A 19,562-nucleotide genomic window follows, 5' to 3' on the forward strand; every position below is an offset into this window, starting at 1 on the left:
AACTGTAAGAGGGGTTCTGAGAGTTTTAAAGTCAATGCTGCAATTACGTGTCTTGTGTTTCGTTTTATCCAAGATGGCAGATGTTTCCAAGTGAAAACGTATATAACGAACAATGTACATAACAAATTGATTTCTTACGTTATATCCATGTTCTACTGTATGATATAAATATTTTTGTTCTGTCTGCAACAACATGTATCATTTTAGCGGTCTAGTTGCATCCATATATAACCTTAGTTTGCCTCCTAACACTATATTGGCTTAGCTGCGAAATCGTAGCTATATACCAGTCCACTATTATCGTAAAATGTCCACTGGTTGCTAACATGTAGCTACGATTCACACCTTCAGAACATCCAACTAAAGTCTGATGCCGATATCGCAGTGGTAGTCACAAGCTCCACTAGAGTGCAAATTAAGGATTATCTTGGAATTTTTTACACCCCTTCAGATTTGAATTTAGCCAAACTTTTCTATCATAAATGTATTTATTATGAGTTTGTTATAATGATTATAATGTGATTCCAGCTGTTAACCTATGGTCCATCCACCTCCTGTTGACATAAGCGGATATGATGTAATATAGGTATTCAAAGGAATTACACAGCAGCCAAGGCAATAAACTTGATGACCCCTTCATAGTATTAGTTTCATCTCTCTTATGGGACAGTGTGAATCCTAGCTTTGTATTAATGACCAGTGCATGTCTAATGTAAAAAACAGAGCAATGCACTATTTAGCAGAGCTCACTCTAGGAAGTTTCTGACATGGGCCCTTTATTTGAAAATTTCAAATATTCCAGATATACACCCACACTTACCCATACAGCACAATGTTTAAATGCCCCATTGTATTTGAAAATGAGGGCCTCTTTTCAAATTTAGGGGCTAAAAGCACAAGGCCCCACCCTAGAATTATCCCTGCATATGCAGACTGAATTACCTCTCTCATTTATGACTCAGGAACAAACTCGCACCACCAGTAGCAATATTTACAAAAACGTTCCCCAAACCCCCTCTTCATTAAGACGCTACAAAATATTATTACACAATGTGAAGCATATTCTTGATGGGCTGTTTTCAACACTGACCTGACAGATGTTAAGCTAACCATGAATATATCAAGTCAAGATACCAGCACAGATGGCAGTAACAATATTGTGGGATCATCAAATATTAAACCAGTGACAATTCCCCTCACTGTCAGTCCATTGTTCCAGTATAATATTTCTTAATGTCAAGGATCCCTTGAATCAGTATTGCTCTCATGTTGAATCATGTCTTTCAACAGGAACATAGTCTCTAATCTTATGTTGAGAGAAACATAGTCTCTAATCTTATGTTAAGAGAAACATAGTCTCTAATCTCATGTTGAGAGAAACATAGTCTCTAATCTTATGTTGAGAGAAACATAGTCTCTAATCTTATGTTGAGAGAAACATAGTCTCTAATCTTATGTTGAGAGAAACATAGTCTCTCATCTTATGTTGAGAGAAACATAGTCTCTAATCTTATGTTAAGAGAAACATAGTCTCTAATCTTATGTTGAGAGAAACATAGTCTCTAATCTTATGTTGAGAGAAACATAGTCTCTAATCTTATGTTGAGAGAAACATAGTCTCTCATCTTATGTTGAGAGAAACATAGTCTCTAATCTTATGTTGAGGGAAACATAGTCTCTAACCTTATGTTAAGAGAAACATATTCTATTTTACATGTGTGATTATGAAAGGATGTTCTCTGTTAAACATGGCCCATGGATGGTGATCTGGCAATCCACATCGCTGTGCTACATGCTCGTGGGTTTCACCAAGTGATGAACATCTGAGACCTGCATCACTTCGGGCTTTGCGCCCCCATCAAGCTGACATGCTATGCCACACTATTGCAATAGTATAATGAAAGTTGTCAACTATTGCAGTCGTATTGTGATGTATAAGGCTTGATAATCATATCAATCAATTGACTGAAAATGAATATGGTGTTGCTGACAATCTCAAAGACGATCATTTCCCTCCCTGCAGCTACTCAAACCAAAAGGGAAGCAAGCCTAATGTTAAGTTTAATTTTTGGTAATCAACACACGGAAAGTTTTTTTGAGATGAATGATTTATGTTTTTTTTCTGACTGTTAAGTAGATACTATCAACAAAACCATAACTTTTTACAATTTTTTTATTGACATAGTACGTTTGTAGGCAAACAATTGTAATACATCACCAGTTTGATATATTGTTGCGCTCCTGCCACTGCATACAAGTATATGTATATTAGCATAGGTCATATTTGGTCACTGCATTATAGCAGACCCCCTGACACTTCTGCATCAGCTGCAACTACATCTGAAAGAGGGTCTTCAATGACACTGCATACAACCCCTAGCAGGCAATACAAGTGATTGTTTTCATCTAGTGCAGTGTCAGGTCATTTATTTATATTTTTCTTTCACAATTATTAAAATACACCAAAAAATCAATACTGCACATTCAGACTGTGCGCATTATACCCTATAATCAATGATGAAATCCGAACCAACTACTTGCACTAAACCTAGTGACCTTCATAAAAAATGTACTGTACAACACGCACTTGGGTCAGCTCAGTGACTCAACAAATACATACAGATACCCAGCTCCTGTCACTTTGCTCTCAACAAACCAGAACAGGTGCCCTTCTTTGGCGCCTTGGACACTGAAGGCCCTCACTAAACCTATAGTTTGCCTTCAGATGCTTACTGGCAGTAGCATACGCCAACTGGTCGTAGTGTAGAATAGGGACCACCAACAGAATCTGTTGGTCAGAAGAGCAGCTGCTCTTACAAACTTGCATAGTTCTAAACACACATTTCAAGGTATTGCATGTTCACAAAACTCTATCCATATCACAGTCTTAACACTTTTGAGTCTACCAGACCAAAATGGCTCTGCTGGCCTTATCCGACACCTAACATGTTAACTGCCCTCTCAGGCAAGTCACTTCCTCACTTGGCTATTATGTGCACCCCTAGCCTATTTCAAAATTCTATATCTGCCTCTGCTCTGAAAATCATTTTAAGTACATGATGTATTAAATCATATTATAACTGTAACAAAGCAAAACATTTTCAAATCAAACATTTCCGACTCCATACCAAATTTCCCACACATCAAACAAGAACTAACCGATTCATATTACATCAACAGAAATATATCGTATTCACAATGTAAATACACACAGTTCATGACATTTTGGTCTCTCTGTCACCAACAATATGACACTGGAATAGTTTTTGTTTGTTATCATCTATAGAAATACTTTGTAACTTGCAAGTATTTAAGATTGCATGTGAACTATATTCTGTAAACATATTGTTTGTGTACTCCAAAAAGAAATAAAATCATAAAAAAAAATTAAGTACATGCTATTTAAAAGAGGGTATTTTATTAGCTGATTATAATACTAGACTGAACAAACTTGACTAGACTCTGGCTTCGGACTGAAGGCTTAAGTCGCACCCTGACATACACTACAATATACATGTCAGTCCATTACATGCATCCCTGCCTTCCTGCAGTAATAAACTAATCCAACATGGCATCCACAGAGCAAATGAGACTTTCATTAGATATCCGGGTTTCAACTGCCACTTTGAATGTTTCATAACAATTATCATCCCAATCGTCATGGAAACCAGTTGTTTATATATACATGTAGTCGCAATGCTAGACAACACATGCTAAGGGGGTTGATGAATATTTCAGGGTGATCTGATATTGCCATGGATACAAGGTATGTCATCAGGTCCTGCTGTGTTCACAGGTATATACGTGTTTGCCGTAATGTTCAATTCATACAATGGGATCATAAAGTGACACACTGGAGCTTTACCATTTGATCACATTTATTATGCTACCTTGAAATGATGTTTAATTAATATGCATTTATTTCCATGTCTCAAAACATTGGACTTAATTGGTTTGTTTTTATTCATCTTTGTTACTAAACTGTAAATTATTCAATACTAAAACAACTATACTGACAACTTATTCTTAAGATAATTTCTTGTGAAGTCTGCATTTGATTATTCTTTAGCTGTCCAGAATTTTCATTTTTTATGAGCAATCTTGGCATTTCTAACAGTGACATGCAGAGTTCAAGAGTTCACTTTCCTGTCATATTTAATCTTTAATGGTGACATACAAAAGGCTGTTTGTTGCTTTATGTCATAGTCACCAAAATTCGAGCACTATCACAGAGGCCTGTAAATAATTGAGTTGGGCCAGACAAGCCCCAGGAATTGACAGTATGAACAACGGTCTACGCATGCTGGGAACAGCGCCACACGATAACCCACAGGTGACCATACAATCAAATACAAACATAATTTAAGTTAACGTCACATCGGTAATATTTCATCCATATTGTATTGTATCATATAAAAATCTGAAGACAAAGGACAGTATAATAACCAATATAAATATATCACAGATTCTCATGTAAACTAGCAGAATAATAACTATAACGTCTTAAACATAAACAATGGTAGTATCCAAAATATCGTGAAGAGAGACATTCTGCCAAATTGGTGAAATGCAGACAGAAACAAAGCTTCATTTATTCTTGACACTAGGACACATCCTTACACCAAAGGCAATATCATATTCAGATATCATCAAGTCATTACATAGGTACTTGAAGTGCATGATATCTTTAGCTTAGTCTATGATGATCTCCCAAATTACCCAATGGAAAACGATGTTTCAGTAATGAAGTATCAATGAGAGTTGGATGGTTGAAACAAACACTTCGGTTACATTTCCGGGAACTAACTCAAATCTATTGGACCTTCCAGCGATCATTGCCAAGGAATGACAAGAAGACAGATAACAGTGCCAAATATTCCAGACAAGCAGTCGGGGGTGTCACAAGAGGGAATACAGGCCTATATAACTTGCATCACTGCAGGGGAAGCTCTCGTGTAGACTCAGGTCAAATAGGACTTAAGGAACATCGCTCGGCTGGTCATTTCAGAAACTGATTCTGGGGTGGTCTGTACTTGAATACCACTGACAGGGCATGTTATGACCAGCTTGAAACTTGAACCTCTTGCTTTCCAATTTGATAAACAGAGGATTTATCAGGAATTCATGAGTGTCGCTTGATAGGCTTCCATCCCCATGTACTGATGTCTACTAATAATATCATGCTCCATTCTGCCCTAACAGTGCAAGCCCAGGGATTATCTAGGAGGCAGGCAAATTAGGAAAGGACCGCTATTTTGTTAAAAACTGGGATTTTTTTAAAGGTTCTTATTTTCTTATTTTCAGAGGTATTCAACGTTGCATTCCCTACAATAATGTAACATTAAGCCTCTTCCTTTTCTATCCTGTTATCAGGGGAATACAAGTCACCCTGTCCAAGCCTTCACATTAGTTTTAGTTATATTTACATGAATTATGAAATTTGTACTGACAATTGCTTCAGATGTTGGGTGGAATATCTACTTCTTCTGAGGTCTGGATAAAGCCGTGGAAGCCACAAACTGTCTTTGATACACTAAGCTTTACTCTTGAAAGAGTGAGTCAGGCAGCTTGGTCAGCTTTGAACAGTATTCCAGATCTTATATCATCGCTTATCAGATGATGTGTCTCAGACGTTTACCACTTTGGATAAAACACACAAGCAGGGTATAGTGCTGACCAACCTAGAAACACAATCAAGACAAACTGGATTTCAAAATAGTCATGAAAGAGCTTAGAGTAGAATCTTCTGCACATCAAGACAAAGCATAAGCTTCAACAACTGGATCTGAAGCGTTTTGCACAAACTGTAATTTAATTCTCATTACCTCTACATTTTGGGTGAGAAAATATACGACTCAAAAGAAGTTAAAGAACACTTGATTCTTTCATATTATTATAGTTGATCTGCCATGGTGTGAGTGTTCCTTAACTTCTTTCCAGTAGTATATTTATTACAAGTTCTTAACCATTACAGAAGTACTTGTTAAATTTGACCTTTACTGCCTGCATGCAGCTCCATCAAGCCTCCAACACATTATTCAAGGTTCAAACTCAAGGCTGATCTAAGCCAATCTTCCTATACCCTGTCAACCTTGCAGCCTCACTAACATCCAACCAATGAATAAACAACATAAGTGTCCCTATCAAATTCAGAGATAGTTTAGAAGGAGTAGGTCTATTAACAAACTGATGATCACTAAAGGACGAAGACGTGAAGAGTGTTGAGAAATCCAAATGGTATGTCAAATTGGAGGCCCCCTGCCAACCTCCTCCAGAACGCCACAAGCTTCATATCCTGTGGCAAATGAAGGAAATATGGCCATTAGTTAAGACTTTTTGATCGAAATTCTTTCTCTGACCAATCTTGACCCTTAGGCTCACCAGAATCGTGTTGGAACCTTTGAAATATCTATCTTGAGGCTTTATGCTTCATTAAGACTGACAGAAAGAAGATATATTGTTGAGGAGCATTATGACTCATATGTCAGTGTATTGATCTTTAAACATCTAGATAGAACCACAAATCAAGGATGCAGGAACTCTTTAATGAATAACAAGTCTAGATGGCACAAATAATACTTTCAGCACTGTTGTTACTGCTGTTCTATGAATGTTCATTTATTTTTTTACGACAATCTGAGGCTTTGGGCCACGTATTGTTCAATTAATATGTAAAACTTGAAACATAGACTTAAACCAATGAGCACTGGATCCTGGCTCATCTAAGGGACACAATTTTGCACAACCATTTTCAACACTCCAAAACCACAAGGCAACCCAGGCCCCTTTTTTTCAAAAAAGAGCCGATGGCAACGTTAGAAATTGGCACTAGTCCTACAGTCCTTGCCAAACTGCCCAATTGTTAAGGTATCCCAAGGACTAGTTGAAAATGGCCATTATTAAGGGTTTTGCTATATGTCATCATCATAAGGATTAGTGGACCAAAACAGTTAGTTTCTAACCCTGAGGTGGACAGACATAAAACATTTGAAAGTATCTCTAAATTGTCTCACTGATGGCTGGTACTGGTGACCCCCTTTCAAACCAGAGCAGATTGACATTAAAAAACACAACTCAAAATATTTCTAATTGCTTTAGTTACACAGAGATGCCAACCCTAGCAGAAGCTCTGGAGTAGTCGGTGGCTTTACAAAGTGTAATTTAATGTCAAAAACACTTAACAGTATCATGAGGCGTGTTTCCTCTTCGACATTTTCATTAGAGGTGGACGTAAGTGGTCTCAGATCTACACATTCATAAAATCAGTTATGTGACATGAATTAACTGTTTTTCCGAAAGACTATGTGTTGTTTTGAGTTCCGAAGTAATATTGGTATACATACAATATTAGTACCTCATCTGCCCCCGCAAAGATCGATTGGTAAACTGAGGAGAGTGTGTTTTAACATTACAACCAATCTGAGACCTCGTACCACTGACATATGGATGTTTTAACACTATGAATTGAAAGCATGACTGTCATTTGTCAAAATAGTCTTGCTGTAGAATGCTTCATGTCACTCATGACTTTCTTTTTAAAAAAAGGTAATTTGAGAGAGGACAAGCATCGTAGTGTTATTTTTAGAGGTGCCCAATATTACCTATATACCAGTATACACCGATATGAAATACCAATGAATATGAACTACTATAGGTTTGGAAAATAACAGTATATTGCATTTTTCAAAATCATGAATATCATCTTGGTTACAACTCAAATGGAAACAAGAGTTTGCCACTAACGTGGCTATATGCCCCACCCCTGTTGCAGAATTTATAACATAATTAAATCTAACCAAACCGTAACTTTTTTTAACCGAGGTGGATCTTGTCATGGAAATTGTAAAAAAAAAAGAGAGAGTTTGGAACCTAAGTCCATCTTGTTGCCATTGAAACGGAAAAAATAATAAAAATTTCTAAAATTTCTAAATAGCAAAAGGCACCAGTTCAGCATGTACCTAACAAACCTACAAAATTTCATGAAAAAATATTGAACGGTTTATGACTTATGCTACGGAAACGAACCCTACCCTCACAGAACCAAAGGCCATTTTGTTGCCATGGAAATGTAAAAAATAAAAATTTCTAAAATTTCTAAATAGCAAAAGGCAACAGTTCAGCATGTACTTGACAGACCTGCAAAGTTTCATTAAAAAAATATTGAACGGTTTCTGAGTTATGCTCCGATAACGAAACATGATGGACAGACGGATGGAGCCCGTTTATATATCCCCTGCCAACTTTGTTGGGCGGGGGATAATAATTAAGAAACTTTTTCCTGTGGCGAAATAGTGAAACTATTTGTGACTGTTTCCTGTATATAAGGCTTTGTGACCATAGCAACATCACACATAATATGAAGTAGTAAAAAACATGTGTTTTTATTCAGGTTCATAACAAATTACAGAAGAACTAATGCATGCAATATATTGTGGTACGTATCGCAATACAGGAAGCACTATTGCAATAAATTGCAAAACAAACTTCAGGCCAATACCCATCACTAGTTATTTTAGGTTCAAAATCGTAAGTATTACCCAAAATAGTTGGCATCACTAGGTACAGCTGTTGCTGGCCAAACTACAAACCAAATTATAAACTGAAAATGCTGCTTCATGAACTCACAAACAAGACATATCTGCAGCCTGCAAACAGGCAATGAAGGGGCAGTTTCTAGATGGTTTCCTATACAAATGTGTGCTAGTGATATTTCGTTTTCTGTTACAGCCTTCACCATTCCAGCCCTATCATGTTGCCTCATACAATCACAATCGGCCAATTCAATGAGCCTGATCACTCCATCTTATTTTGTTGCATCTTACAACAAGCAGGTGGGTGCTAGCAACCTAACCCCGGTCTCCACGGGTAGACCTAGCCTTGTCAACAGTCTTTTGTCATCGCATAATATCTGAATCAATGAAAGCAACGTTCTGAAAGTAACATACTTCTACAAAGTATACAACTCAAAGAAAGATAAAGAACACCCGATTCTTTCATATTACTGTACGTAGTTCATCTGCCATGCCTTGGCAGATTAACTATACCCGTAGTTATACAAAAGAATAGGGTGCCTTGGCAGATTAACTATACCCGTAGTAATACAAAAGAATAGGGTGCCATGACAGATTAACTATACCCGTAGTAATACAAAAGAATAGGGTGCCATGACAGATTAACTATACCCGTAGTAATACAAAAGAATAGGGTGCCATGACAGATTAACTATACCCGTAGTAATACAAAAGAATAGGGTGCCATGACAGATTAACTATACCCGTAGTTATACAAAAGAATAGGGTGCCATGACAGATTAACTATACCCGTAGTAATACAAAAGAATAGGGTGCCATGACAGATTAACTATACCCGTAGTAATACAAAAGAATAGGGTAACATGACAGATTAACTATACCCGTAGTAATACAAAAGAATAGGGTGCCATGACAGATTAACTATACCCGTAGTTATACAAAAGAATAGGGTGCCATGACAGATTAACTATACCCGTAGTTATACAAAAGAATAGGGTGCCATGACAGATTAACTATACCCGTAGTAATACAAAAGAATAGGGTGCCATGACAGATTAACTATACCCGTAGGTATACAAAAGAATAGGGTGCCATGACAGATTAACTATACCCGTAGTAATACAAAAGAATAGGGTGCCATGACAGATTAACTATACCCGTAGTTATACAAAAGAATAGGGTGCCATGACAGATTAACTATACCCGTAGGTATACAAAAGAATAGGGTGCCATGACAGATTAACTATACCCGTAGTAATACAAAAGAATAGGGTGCCATGACAGATTAACTATACCCGTAGTTATACAAAAGAATAGGGTGCCATGACAGATTAACTATACCCGTAGTTATACAAAAGAATAGGGTGCCATGACAGATTAACTATACCCGTAGTTATACAAAAGAATAGGGTGCCATGACAGATTAACTATACCCGTAGTTATACAAAAGAATAGGGTGCCATGACAGATTAACTATACCCGTAGTTATACAAAAGAATAGGGTGCCATGACAGATTAACTATACCCATAGTTATACAAAAGAATAGGGTGCCATGACAGATTAACTTTAGTAATATGAAAGTGTTCTTTAACTTCTTTTGAGTAGCATATCACTGATTTTTTATAAGTGCTAATCATAACAAGACCCAAATAGTACAAAATGCAGGAAGGAATGTTTCTCTAAATACACTTATCAAACTAGTTAAAAAAACAGATTCGTATCAAAGGCAATATTGTACAATTTAGGCAAACATTAAGTAAGATAAAACACTACAAAAATTTGCTCTAGTGAATCTTGCCAATTGGAAATACGAATCCTGACGTGTATTGTTTCCCTTGAGAGTGTGAGCAGTCCAACCTTGTTTTTAATCATAGCCATATGATTGCCAAACCCCATATGGACACCAAGAATAGTCTCAATGGATTGCACTTATATTGACATTCTGATAATGAGACAAATGACTTTAGACACAGTGGAGTCAGGTATACAGAAAACCAATGATTAAGCTGGTAAACCTAATGCCCTAATTTAGCCACTATGGTTGCTGTGAACAAAGGGATGTATCAGGCCTGAAGCACTCTGCTACATCCAGAGATGACAGTTGGTCTCCCCATCAAACATTGCCCTGTCATGGTACAAAGGCGACGAGGACAAATGAGGTATCTACATGAACATTGAACAGTAATAATTCATTCCAAACTACTTAACAATTACAGTATTCTCAGAGACTAAAGAGAAGCAATGCTTACTATATTAGATCTAGACTTTTATAAAATCATATAAAAATATGATTATGAACAATTCATTTACACAAAAACTGCCCCCCAGTAATCACTAAGATACTATCATCTCCACCTCAGACTAGAGTATCTTATCTTATAATCTCAAAATGGGTGAGGTGAGGTGAAATACGGGTTTAACGTTGCGTCTAAGATTATTGCACTTATATTGCGGCGTGCATGCACGTGTGTGTGTGTGTGTGTGTGTGTGTGTGTGTGTGTGGCTGCTTGTACTAGACCGGACTCATACTGATTTATAGTGCTAGCCCACTGAAATACCATGCTGCAGTTTAACATGAATATCCCACTCAGACACAGTATACTGACTCCGAGCCGACCAGTCCTTGCTTTAACCCCTTAATGCCGAGCGCCAGACAGGGTAACAACAAGTACCATCTTTAAACGTCTTTTGGTATGACGCGGCCGGGGATCGAACCCCGGACCTTCCGCTCTTCGGGCGGACACTCTACCACGAGACCACGGAGGCGGTCTCTCAAAATGGGACCAACACGTGTTATATCAACATGCTTATACTGTTGTAGTTACCATATCATAAATGTTTATCTAACCTTTCACTGAGCAATAGTTCAGCTTTATGACAGTGCTGGGTTGATAATTGAGTCAGGCCCACACAATCCAGTGGTTGACATCATGAGCATCAATCAAAACAATTGAGATGCGATGACATGTAACCAACCAAGTCATTGAGCCTGATCACCCAACCTATTTAGTTGCTTCTTAAGCGTAGGTTCCTGGAGACCAATATTCTAAAATGTAATCCCCACTTGTACCAGATCTTCACTTTCAGACATCCTCATGAGGCATGAATACTAAATACAATGTGTGACTTGTTCTTTAATTTTCAAAAATATTTCTTAAATTTTTCGCACTCAGCAATATTACAGCTACATGACAGTGATCTGTAAATAATTGAATCTGGACGAGACAATTCAGTGATTTACACTGATGAGCATCGAACAAGGTAATTGGGATATGACATGCATGAACAGAGTCACTGATCCTGCTAATCGCCTCTTACGACAAGCATGGGCTGAAGAAGATCTGACCCGGATCTTTCTGGGAACTTGTACTTTAAAACAATGATGACTATTGTGCCCCCTTCTTTTTTTGCCAGTATAGGTTGGATAAATAAAAATAATGGCTACCAAAACAAGAAAATATGATGGCAGGCTATGTGTGTGAGTAAACAGTCAGTGCTAGTCAGGTCTCAGAATACTGACATTTTGTGTGTGTAAAATATTCAGTGCTAGTCAGGTCTAAGAATACTGACATTTTGTGTGTGTAAACAGTCAGCGCTAGTCAGGTCTCAGAATACTGACATTTTGTGTGTGTAAAATATTCAGTGCTAGTCAGGTCTAAGAATACTGACATTTTGTGTGTGTAAACAGTCAGCGCTAGTCAGGTCTCAGAATACTGACATTTTGTGTGTGTAAATCAGTCAGTGCTCATCGGGTCTCAGAAAAGTGCTTGCCCACAGAGATACCATGCCCCATTTTATGGATACTTCATTGCATACTAACTTTAAGCCAACAAGACCTTAATTTATCTCCTTAACGCAGAGCGACAGGCAGGCTAAAAACAAGTACCATCTTTCAATGTCTGTTGGTATGAAGCGGCCGGGGACTGAACCACAGACCTTCCGCACAATCTACTACACCATGAAGAGGGTCCTAAATGGCATTAGGTCCCCGATCAAGTTCAGTGTAGTTTTTTCAAAACTCAACTTCATACATGTTCTAATGGCAATTTCAAGTTCAACTGTATTAAGACATCAATGAAGCAGTGGAGATACAATCATGTAAGGTTCTTTGGATTACCTCCTGTGTTCTCATGAAAATGTCAGGTGACCTCACCTCACAGACAACCTAATGAATATACAAGCAGAACAAGGCATTGTGGTATTGATGAGTTTCTATATCAAGTGCTACAAAATTTGCTGCACTAGGTTTTGTCAAGGATTGTTATTTCACAACTCCTTTTAGTACAGCTTGAGAGTTAGGAATGAAAGAAGGCTCTTGACTTCCTGGGGTCTTGCCAGTGCTTTCATTGATATGTCCCCGGCATTTGGGTTTTGACAAGGACTCTGCCTAGCTACATGTAAATATTCAGTACTACTTATTCAACATGAGACTGCAGCATCTGCTTTCCAATCCATTCCCCCATCAATGCTCTTTGTGTACAACAGTTTCTGGAAATTGACATCCACAATTTACTACAATTATTTCAATAATATCATAAAATAACACCAGAACAGTAAACAGCCCAATGTATTCTCAATACCAACACCGACCACCCCAAGTATCCAGTCATGTTACCTTCACATCAGTCACCATGAAAGTATAAGTATGATAAGTAAGGGCAGTACCTTTTTGACAAGAGCATCATCAGGCAATGACTGTACATCCAACACGTTTCCCATCTTCCTCCTCATCTGTGATCGCTGAGGAACTGACTAAAATCTCCACAACTCAAAGAGAAGTGCTTCTCACTCAGTTTCGATATTAACTATGCGGATCGTGTCAGCCGCCACTGGCTAGGGGGCTTGGAGGACCCATAGATTCAGGCCTGTATCTCCAGGGTGCAGTGGACTACCATCGGCGGGAGACGCAAACAACTGACCCTCCTTCCAACACCGACAGCTTTGTCTCGTGAGGTATTGATCCTTAGTCTTGTGTTAATCTCCCTACAGAAAGCCACGAATCGTTATCCTTTAGTCCACTGACAGCATCGTTAGACTGCACAGACCAACCGACTAAATGTGCAACATAGATCAATTTCAGTGTTATCCAGGATATTCGAAGGACATCACACTTCACACAACAGTTTGGCTTAGAAGACTGGTCTATTGCAAGGCTGCAGCAATGATGTCACTTACGCCGGTACTGCCTCAGGGGGTGGATATTGATTTGTTATTGGCAACTTGCTCGTTGACTTTTAATTGACAGATGTGTATTTCATACTGGTGAGTATGAAACGGCCACACCTGTTGGAGACGGCAAATTCCACTATTAACGCCCAATGCCTTGGAGATCGTCGAATCGTCCTTTGTTAATTTCAATCAATGCTGGGAGACGGGTGAGTGAATAATGCATGTTCTCTAAAAGAATTCTTTACTAGTAAACCACGTACACTGAAATATATTTGAGAAGCTCATGGCAATACAGTAGTTCTCTTGCCCATGTTGGGGAATGTACGTTCCCTGTAGTTAGAGCTGACAGTGATCACGGTATGTTATTAGTTATTGAAAACAGTTGCTCTGGAGTCCAGCCCTACTGCAGGAATAGCTTCCAGCCTCCAGACACAGCAGCAATAGAAACTGGCACTAGTCCTATAGTCCTTGCCAAACTGCCCAATAGTTAAGGTACCATAAGGACTAGTAGAAATTTTTCATTTTTAAGGGTTTTGCTATATGCTATCATTATAATAACAAGTGGACGAAAACAGTTAGTTTCTATCCCTGCACAGCCTAAACTCCATACAGGCAATTCTATGCAACTTCATACTATTCAATGTTTTTAATGACTGATTACAACACTGGTCAATTATTCCTTGTTCATGTAAAGATAATTCCGACCTAGTCTTACAATAGAAAGTCATGTGAACCATTACAAACATCTGATTGAATTTTGTCACTGTGATGACTTCACCGTACAGAGCTCATACTTTTTGATGGTATACAATCTAATCCATTTCTTTTCATATCTCTCGCTGCTTATGTCTGCAAGAAAACAATTTTGACATTGATTTCCAAAATGTCTGTTGACTCTCATGATGCCTCGTCTTCTATAGACGGTGGCAGTCACAGATTAGCGCCTCCATAACACGTTGAATGGCTCCATCAATAATGTAGATGATTATTGTTCTGTCTACATATAAATGCTATTATTGTCACCAGATTGATGGCATCTGCAGCTGATGGCCATGTCTTCAGCATGTTCAGATACAATTAAAAAACACATTTTATCACTTGCATACATGTATTTCGAATAGAAGTAGTATTTCTATTAGTTAATAACTTTTTGTAATTATTTGACGAAACCGTCGACCTTAAAAATCAAAAATTCAGAAAAAGAAAAAATATATATGAATGACAAGGTTGTTTTCATACCGCAGACAGTAAAAATTGCTTTGACAATAATAATAATAATCAAACAGATTTTATATGACTAAAACAGACTTTTTAACAATCATTAATTATCTTTACAAATCATTTTAGATTTGCTATATTTCTAGTGACAACAAACCTGGGGATGAATTATAATTTTATTCATCACTTACCATTTATAAAAAACTGAAGATAGATAAAAAATACCTGTACAATGCATTTTATTTATTTTTTCAACCTAATGATCACATTTTCCACTATCAAAACCCATAAACAAACTTATCAAACTTGATCTTTCTTTATGACGGACTAAACAAATCTAAACACCAAATTTGGTCAAAATCTATTAACAGTTGTCGAAGTGGTCTTTCAGAACAAGTCCCAGACCAGTTTCAATCTTCCTTAGGTGATACCTAACATCATCAATATAAACTGTCCTCTAATAGGAGAGACTATGTATCAATCTAACATGGTGATCAGTAGTAGTTGAAGTCATCGGCAAGTCTTTGTCTGAAGTTGACGGTGTCCACAATGGCCGATTTGTCTTGTTCTAGAGTGGTCGTGTGAACTTTGACAGTGTTCACAATGGCTTGCTGTGTGAACTTTGATGGTGAAGACGTTCTACCACCAGACCACAGAGGCAGTTATACCTCACCAGGTTATGGAACATGCAAGGTCTCCCATCGGTCACTATCTATTCATGGAATGAGGCAAAAATCCATGTTGGGCTTAATGCTAGGAAACAAACGCACTCTAGCATTACTGGTCAGCAATTGTCAGCTCTCTGATCATGATGATGTTTGTAAATACATACGTTAACTAAATAGTACTTTATATTGTTTACTGAGTATGAGAGAGAAGTGCTTACAAAAAAATATTTTCAGCATAAAGTATAGCCTAACAAACATTCCCCTCAGCTGGAGGAACATAAGACTTACTATGTGATAGAAAACATGCCACTTACCATGACAACAATAAACATCTGACAGATGTTGCATAGCGTTATCAACAAGACAAGTGACTGTATCACCTACTATTAACAAAAGCAGCTTATTAACGTGATGACTCATAGACTACTCTAGAAGGCAGACAACTGAATATGTTATCATATTGCCTATAAGGTAGTTATCATATTGCCTATAAGGTAGTTATCATATTGCCTATAAGGTAGTTGTCATGTTGCCTATAAGGTAGTTGTCATATTGCCTATAAGGTAGTTGTCATATTGCCTATAAGATAGTTGTCATATTGCCTATAAGGTAGTTGTCATGTTGCCTATAAGGTAGTTGTCATATTGCCTATAAGGTAGTTGTCATATTGCCTTTAAGGTAGTTGTCATGTTGCCTATAAGGTAGTTGCCATATTGCCTATAAGGTAGTTGTCATATTGCCTTTAAGGTAGTTGTCATATTTCCAATAAAGTAGTTGTCATATTGCCTATAAGGTAGTTATCATATTGCCTTTAAGGTAGTTGTCATAAATGCCAATAAAGTAGTTAGCATATTGCCTATAAGGTCATTGCGCTACTGTCTAAGAAAACAAGTTTCAGTTGTAGCCATACTGCCTGTTGTACGACTGACTAATCACTGACCTTGTGAAGTAACATATTAATGTCCACATTCCAGGAAATCATGTAATGTTTCTGTACTTTTTCTGAGAAATGAGAATCCTTTGTCTGATGATAGAATTTAAGAATGACATTACATGATAAACAAGTTATCATTCTTGTGTGTTTTGGGACGGCAAAAGTCCTGACATTTAACATGGTAAGAATACTTCACAACACAACCATATACTACTATACTTTGAAATCCCTTGCTTACCGTATTCGACGCAATAAGCGCCCAGGGCGCTCTCAAAATTAGAAATAGAGGGCTCTTTTTAGGATAGTATTTTGGTGGGGAAAAAACAGAGTTGAAAGGTAAATTCCGTGGTTTATGCTGACAGCCTGAAATGTTTATATAGACAGATATATGTCATTTGTACATTGATCAATCGGAAAGAGTGCTAATTGGGATTGTTCATTAGCCAATATATTAGCAAATATCGCTGTGGGCGCTTATTAGAGCGGGGAGCTTATTACGTCGAATATGGTAATGCTGAAGTTAATGAAGCTAGTTACCAACATTAATTGTTATGTTAATTATTCACAAGGTCAATTGCAAGATCAAATGGTTGTTTCACACACAGCAATGTATGCAATGTTGTTATTTTTGAAGGATTAGATAGACACGCCTTTTGATTGATGTTAGAGTTGCAGCACGTATCCGTTAAGCTTCTAAGCATCACAGGATAGAAAGTTGATAGACACTGCCACCAAGTCTACATATCAGCCAACAAAAATAGTTGTCACACTGCTGAGCCACCAAATAGTTTTGTTTTGGAAACCGATCACTGAGCGTGTACTTTCACATGGACATTTTAATACTTTCTGTGAATGTTATTATTCTCTCTCTCTCTTTTATCGTCTTTTGGTATGACACGACCTTCCCAAAAGATTTCATCAAGCATACATACATCACATGCTGTTCATTACAAAATACTTCAAATTACATGTTCAACATTTTCAATGCATACTCATAGCCAGGGTGTCTCAAAGACTATAGTACTCACGGAAATGAAAAAAACCCTGTTTTTTCGACCTCAGATCTTAAATAAATACAGTTAATATACAAAATATGTAAATATTCAAACAACTAAATTAGTACTAATTGGGCAGTGGCACAAATACAGCGTATCAAATGTTTTTATGCCTTTTTACACGTAAAAGTGTGCAAAAATGTGAATAAAACAGACTATTGTGAAACCGAGCATAACCAGGTGTAAGTAGATCAAGGTGACCTATGACACCTTGACGATAGGTGAGAACAGGTGCATAATGCCTATAGTCTGTTTTTGTTATGTCAATTTGGACTTAGTTTTATTTTTGAATGTTGAAAGTGCCGACAAATTACCTCCTGTAAAGTACATTTTGTATTGTTCACTGAGATCAAACTAGCAAATCCAGACTAGTACTTTTCGAGTTGTTTTATTATTTCATATTTACAGCTACGTAACACTTTGTGTCGATTTTTAAATTGAGAAAAACAGTTTTTTTTCATTTCCGTGAGTACTTTAGCTGTGTCTTGGTCAATGATAAACAGCCAGTGTTTGACATTATGCATGATAGTCAAGGAGTCTTAGCCTTCATGCCACAGCATACTGTCGCCTGCACTGTAGCAGGAACACACCAGGTGCCTAGGACACACCTCAGCCATCACCGCCAACCCTTACAAACCCTGATGCACACATGACCCAGCTGCCCTACAGGTACCACTGTGTTGGCAGGGTAACATGGGGACCTAGCAACAGATAAGGGGGTAGAAATAAAGAATTTATTTAGGATTCTCAACTAAATGCCCATGGCAGGCAAATTGAAAAAAAATGTTACTTTGTTCAAATTAGGATTTTTTTAAAGTTCTTATTGTTTAATTTGAATTTATTTTGAGATTGCATATAACGCAGTAATATAAAAATGAAGTATTAAAATCTGTATCTATTTTTTTGGTCTTGCTGTAAGTGAATATGTAAGCAAGGATTATATCCTACCTAAATATTATCCCAGGGGAAGTTTTACTCCAGAGTATAGTATCCTGCCTTAGTACCACACTGGTATGGGTTCAAATTCACTAGTGAGAATCATCCTGACACGAGACAATTTCATCCCTGGGATAAAAAAAAGGGTAGGATAATATTCACCCTTACAAATACAGGTTACTTCTTCAAAGCCATAAACTTAGTCACTAATTATATAAACTAAAACATAGTAACATGAATTAGGACATTTTAGTTCCAAATAGGGAATTTGTAATGACATCAGACTTGGGGCAGAATATCAGCCTCTGAGCAAGTTCTAAATCAGTCCCTGAAGTACTGCTATTGAAACACATGGTTTTACCTGGACTGACAAACTAGGGCACAGGGGACCCCGAATAATTAATTTAACATTTCTGCATCAAGTAAAACCCTGAAACCTAATTATTAGCGTTATTATTCTTATTCTGGAAGGAAAGAAGAAAAAGGACTCGTTTCCCCTGACATTCCTGAAAGATGCACAAATCAGCCAGTCCCTTGGCCATGCTGGGATATTTTATAGGTGCTTCTTCTTTGGCAATGAGTGTACGGCATTTCGAACAGGATATTGTGTTGACGTCTGCAAGTCACGCTTACTGACATTTTAAGGTATGAAAATCTGGAAGTATGATTTCAATGTAGAGCTAAGTTAACTGTAGGTTTTAACCCTGAATTTAAACACATGTTTTAAAGTTAACTTTCACCATTAATGCTGAATTCATCACAACTCTACATTGAACCATTTTATCTCCATTCTACCTGCACATGTAATTTGAGTGAGTATGGTTATACACAGCTTTTATCAATATTCCAGCTATATCACAGCGGGGGACACAAGAAATGGGCTTCACATGCACATGACGAGCGAACACCTTAACTACTAGGCTACCCCACTGCCCCTACATAAATTTTGAAATCCAGAGCTAAAAACAAATGAAGGTCAGTTAAGGACATATACCTCAATATTTAATCATACAGAAGACTTAATGCAGAATATATAATGATACCATGAAT

General features: G+C 37.4%; 1 protein-coding gene across 3 annotated transcripts in view; it reads right to left on the reverse strand.

The window, feature by feature from the left end:
* LOC139449480 (phosphatidylinositol-3,5-bisphosphate 3-phosphatase MTMR6-like) overlaps positions 1 to 19,562 on the reverse strand; it is a 110,374-nt gene that overhangs the window by 77,449 nt on the left and 13,363 nt on the right. Inside the window, exon 1 of one of the 3 annotated variants that reach the window (XM_071230897.1) lies at positions 13,198 to 13,612. The exons of the other annotated variants lie outside the window; for them this stretch is intronic. Within the exon in view, the coding sequence (XP_071086998.1) occupies positions 13,198 to 13,263 (66 nt within the window). The 5' untranslated portion in view covers positions 13,264 to 13,612. Of the gene's footprint in view, positions 1 to 13,197; positions 13,613 to 19,562 lie in introns of those variants that run through there. 3 annotated transcript variants of the gene reach the window in all.

This window comes from Haliotis cracherodii, unplaced genomic scaffold (genome assembly GCF_022045235.1).
Source record: "Haliotis cracherodii isolate W230 unplaced genomic scaffold, xgHalCrac1.p SCAF_8, whole genome shotgun sequence".
Classification (NCBI taxonomy): Eukaryota; Metazoa; Mollusca; class Gastropoda; order Lepetellida; family Haliotidae; genus Haliotis; species Haliotis cracherodii.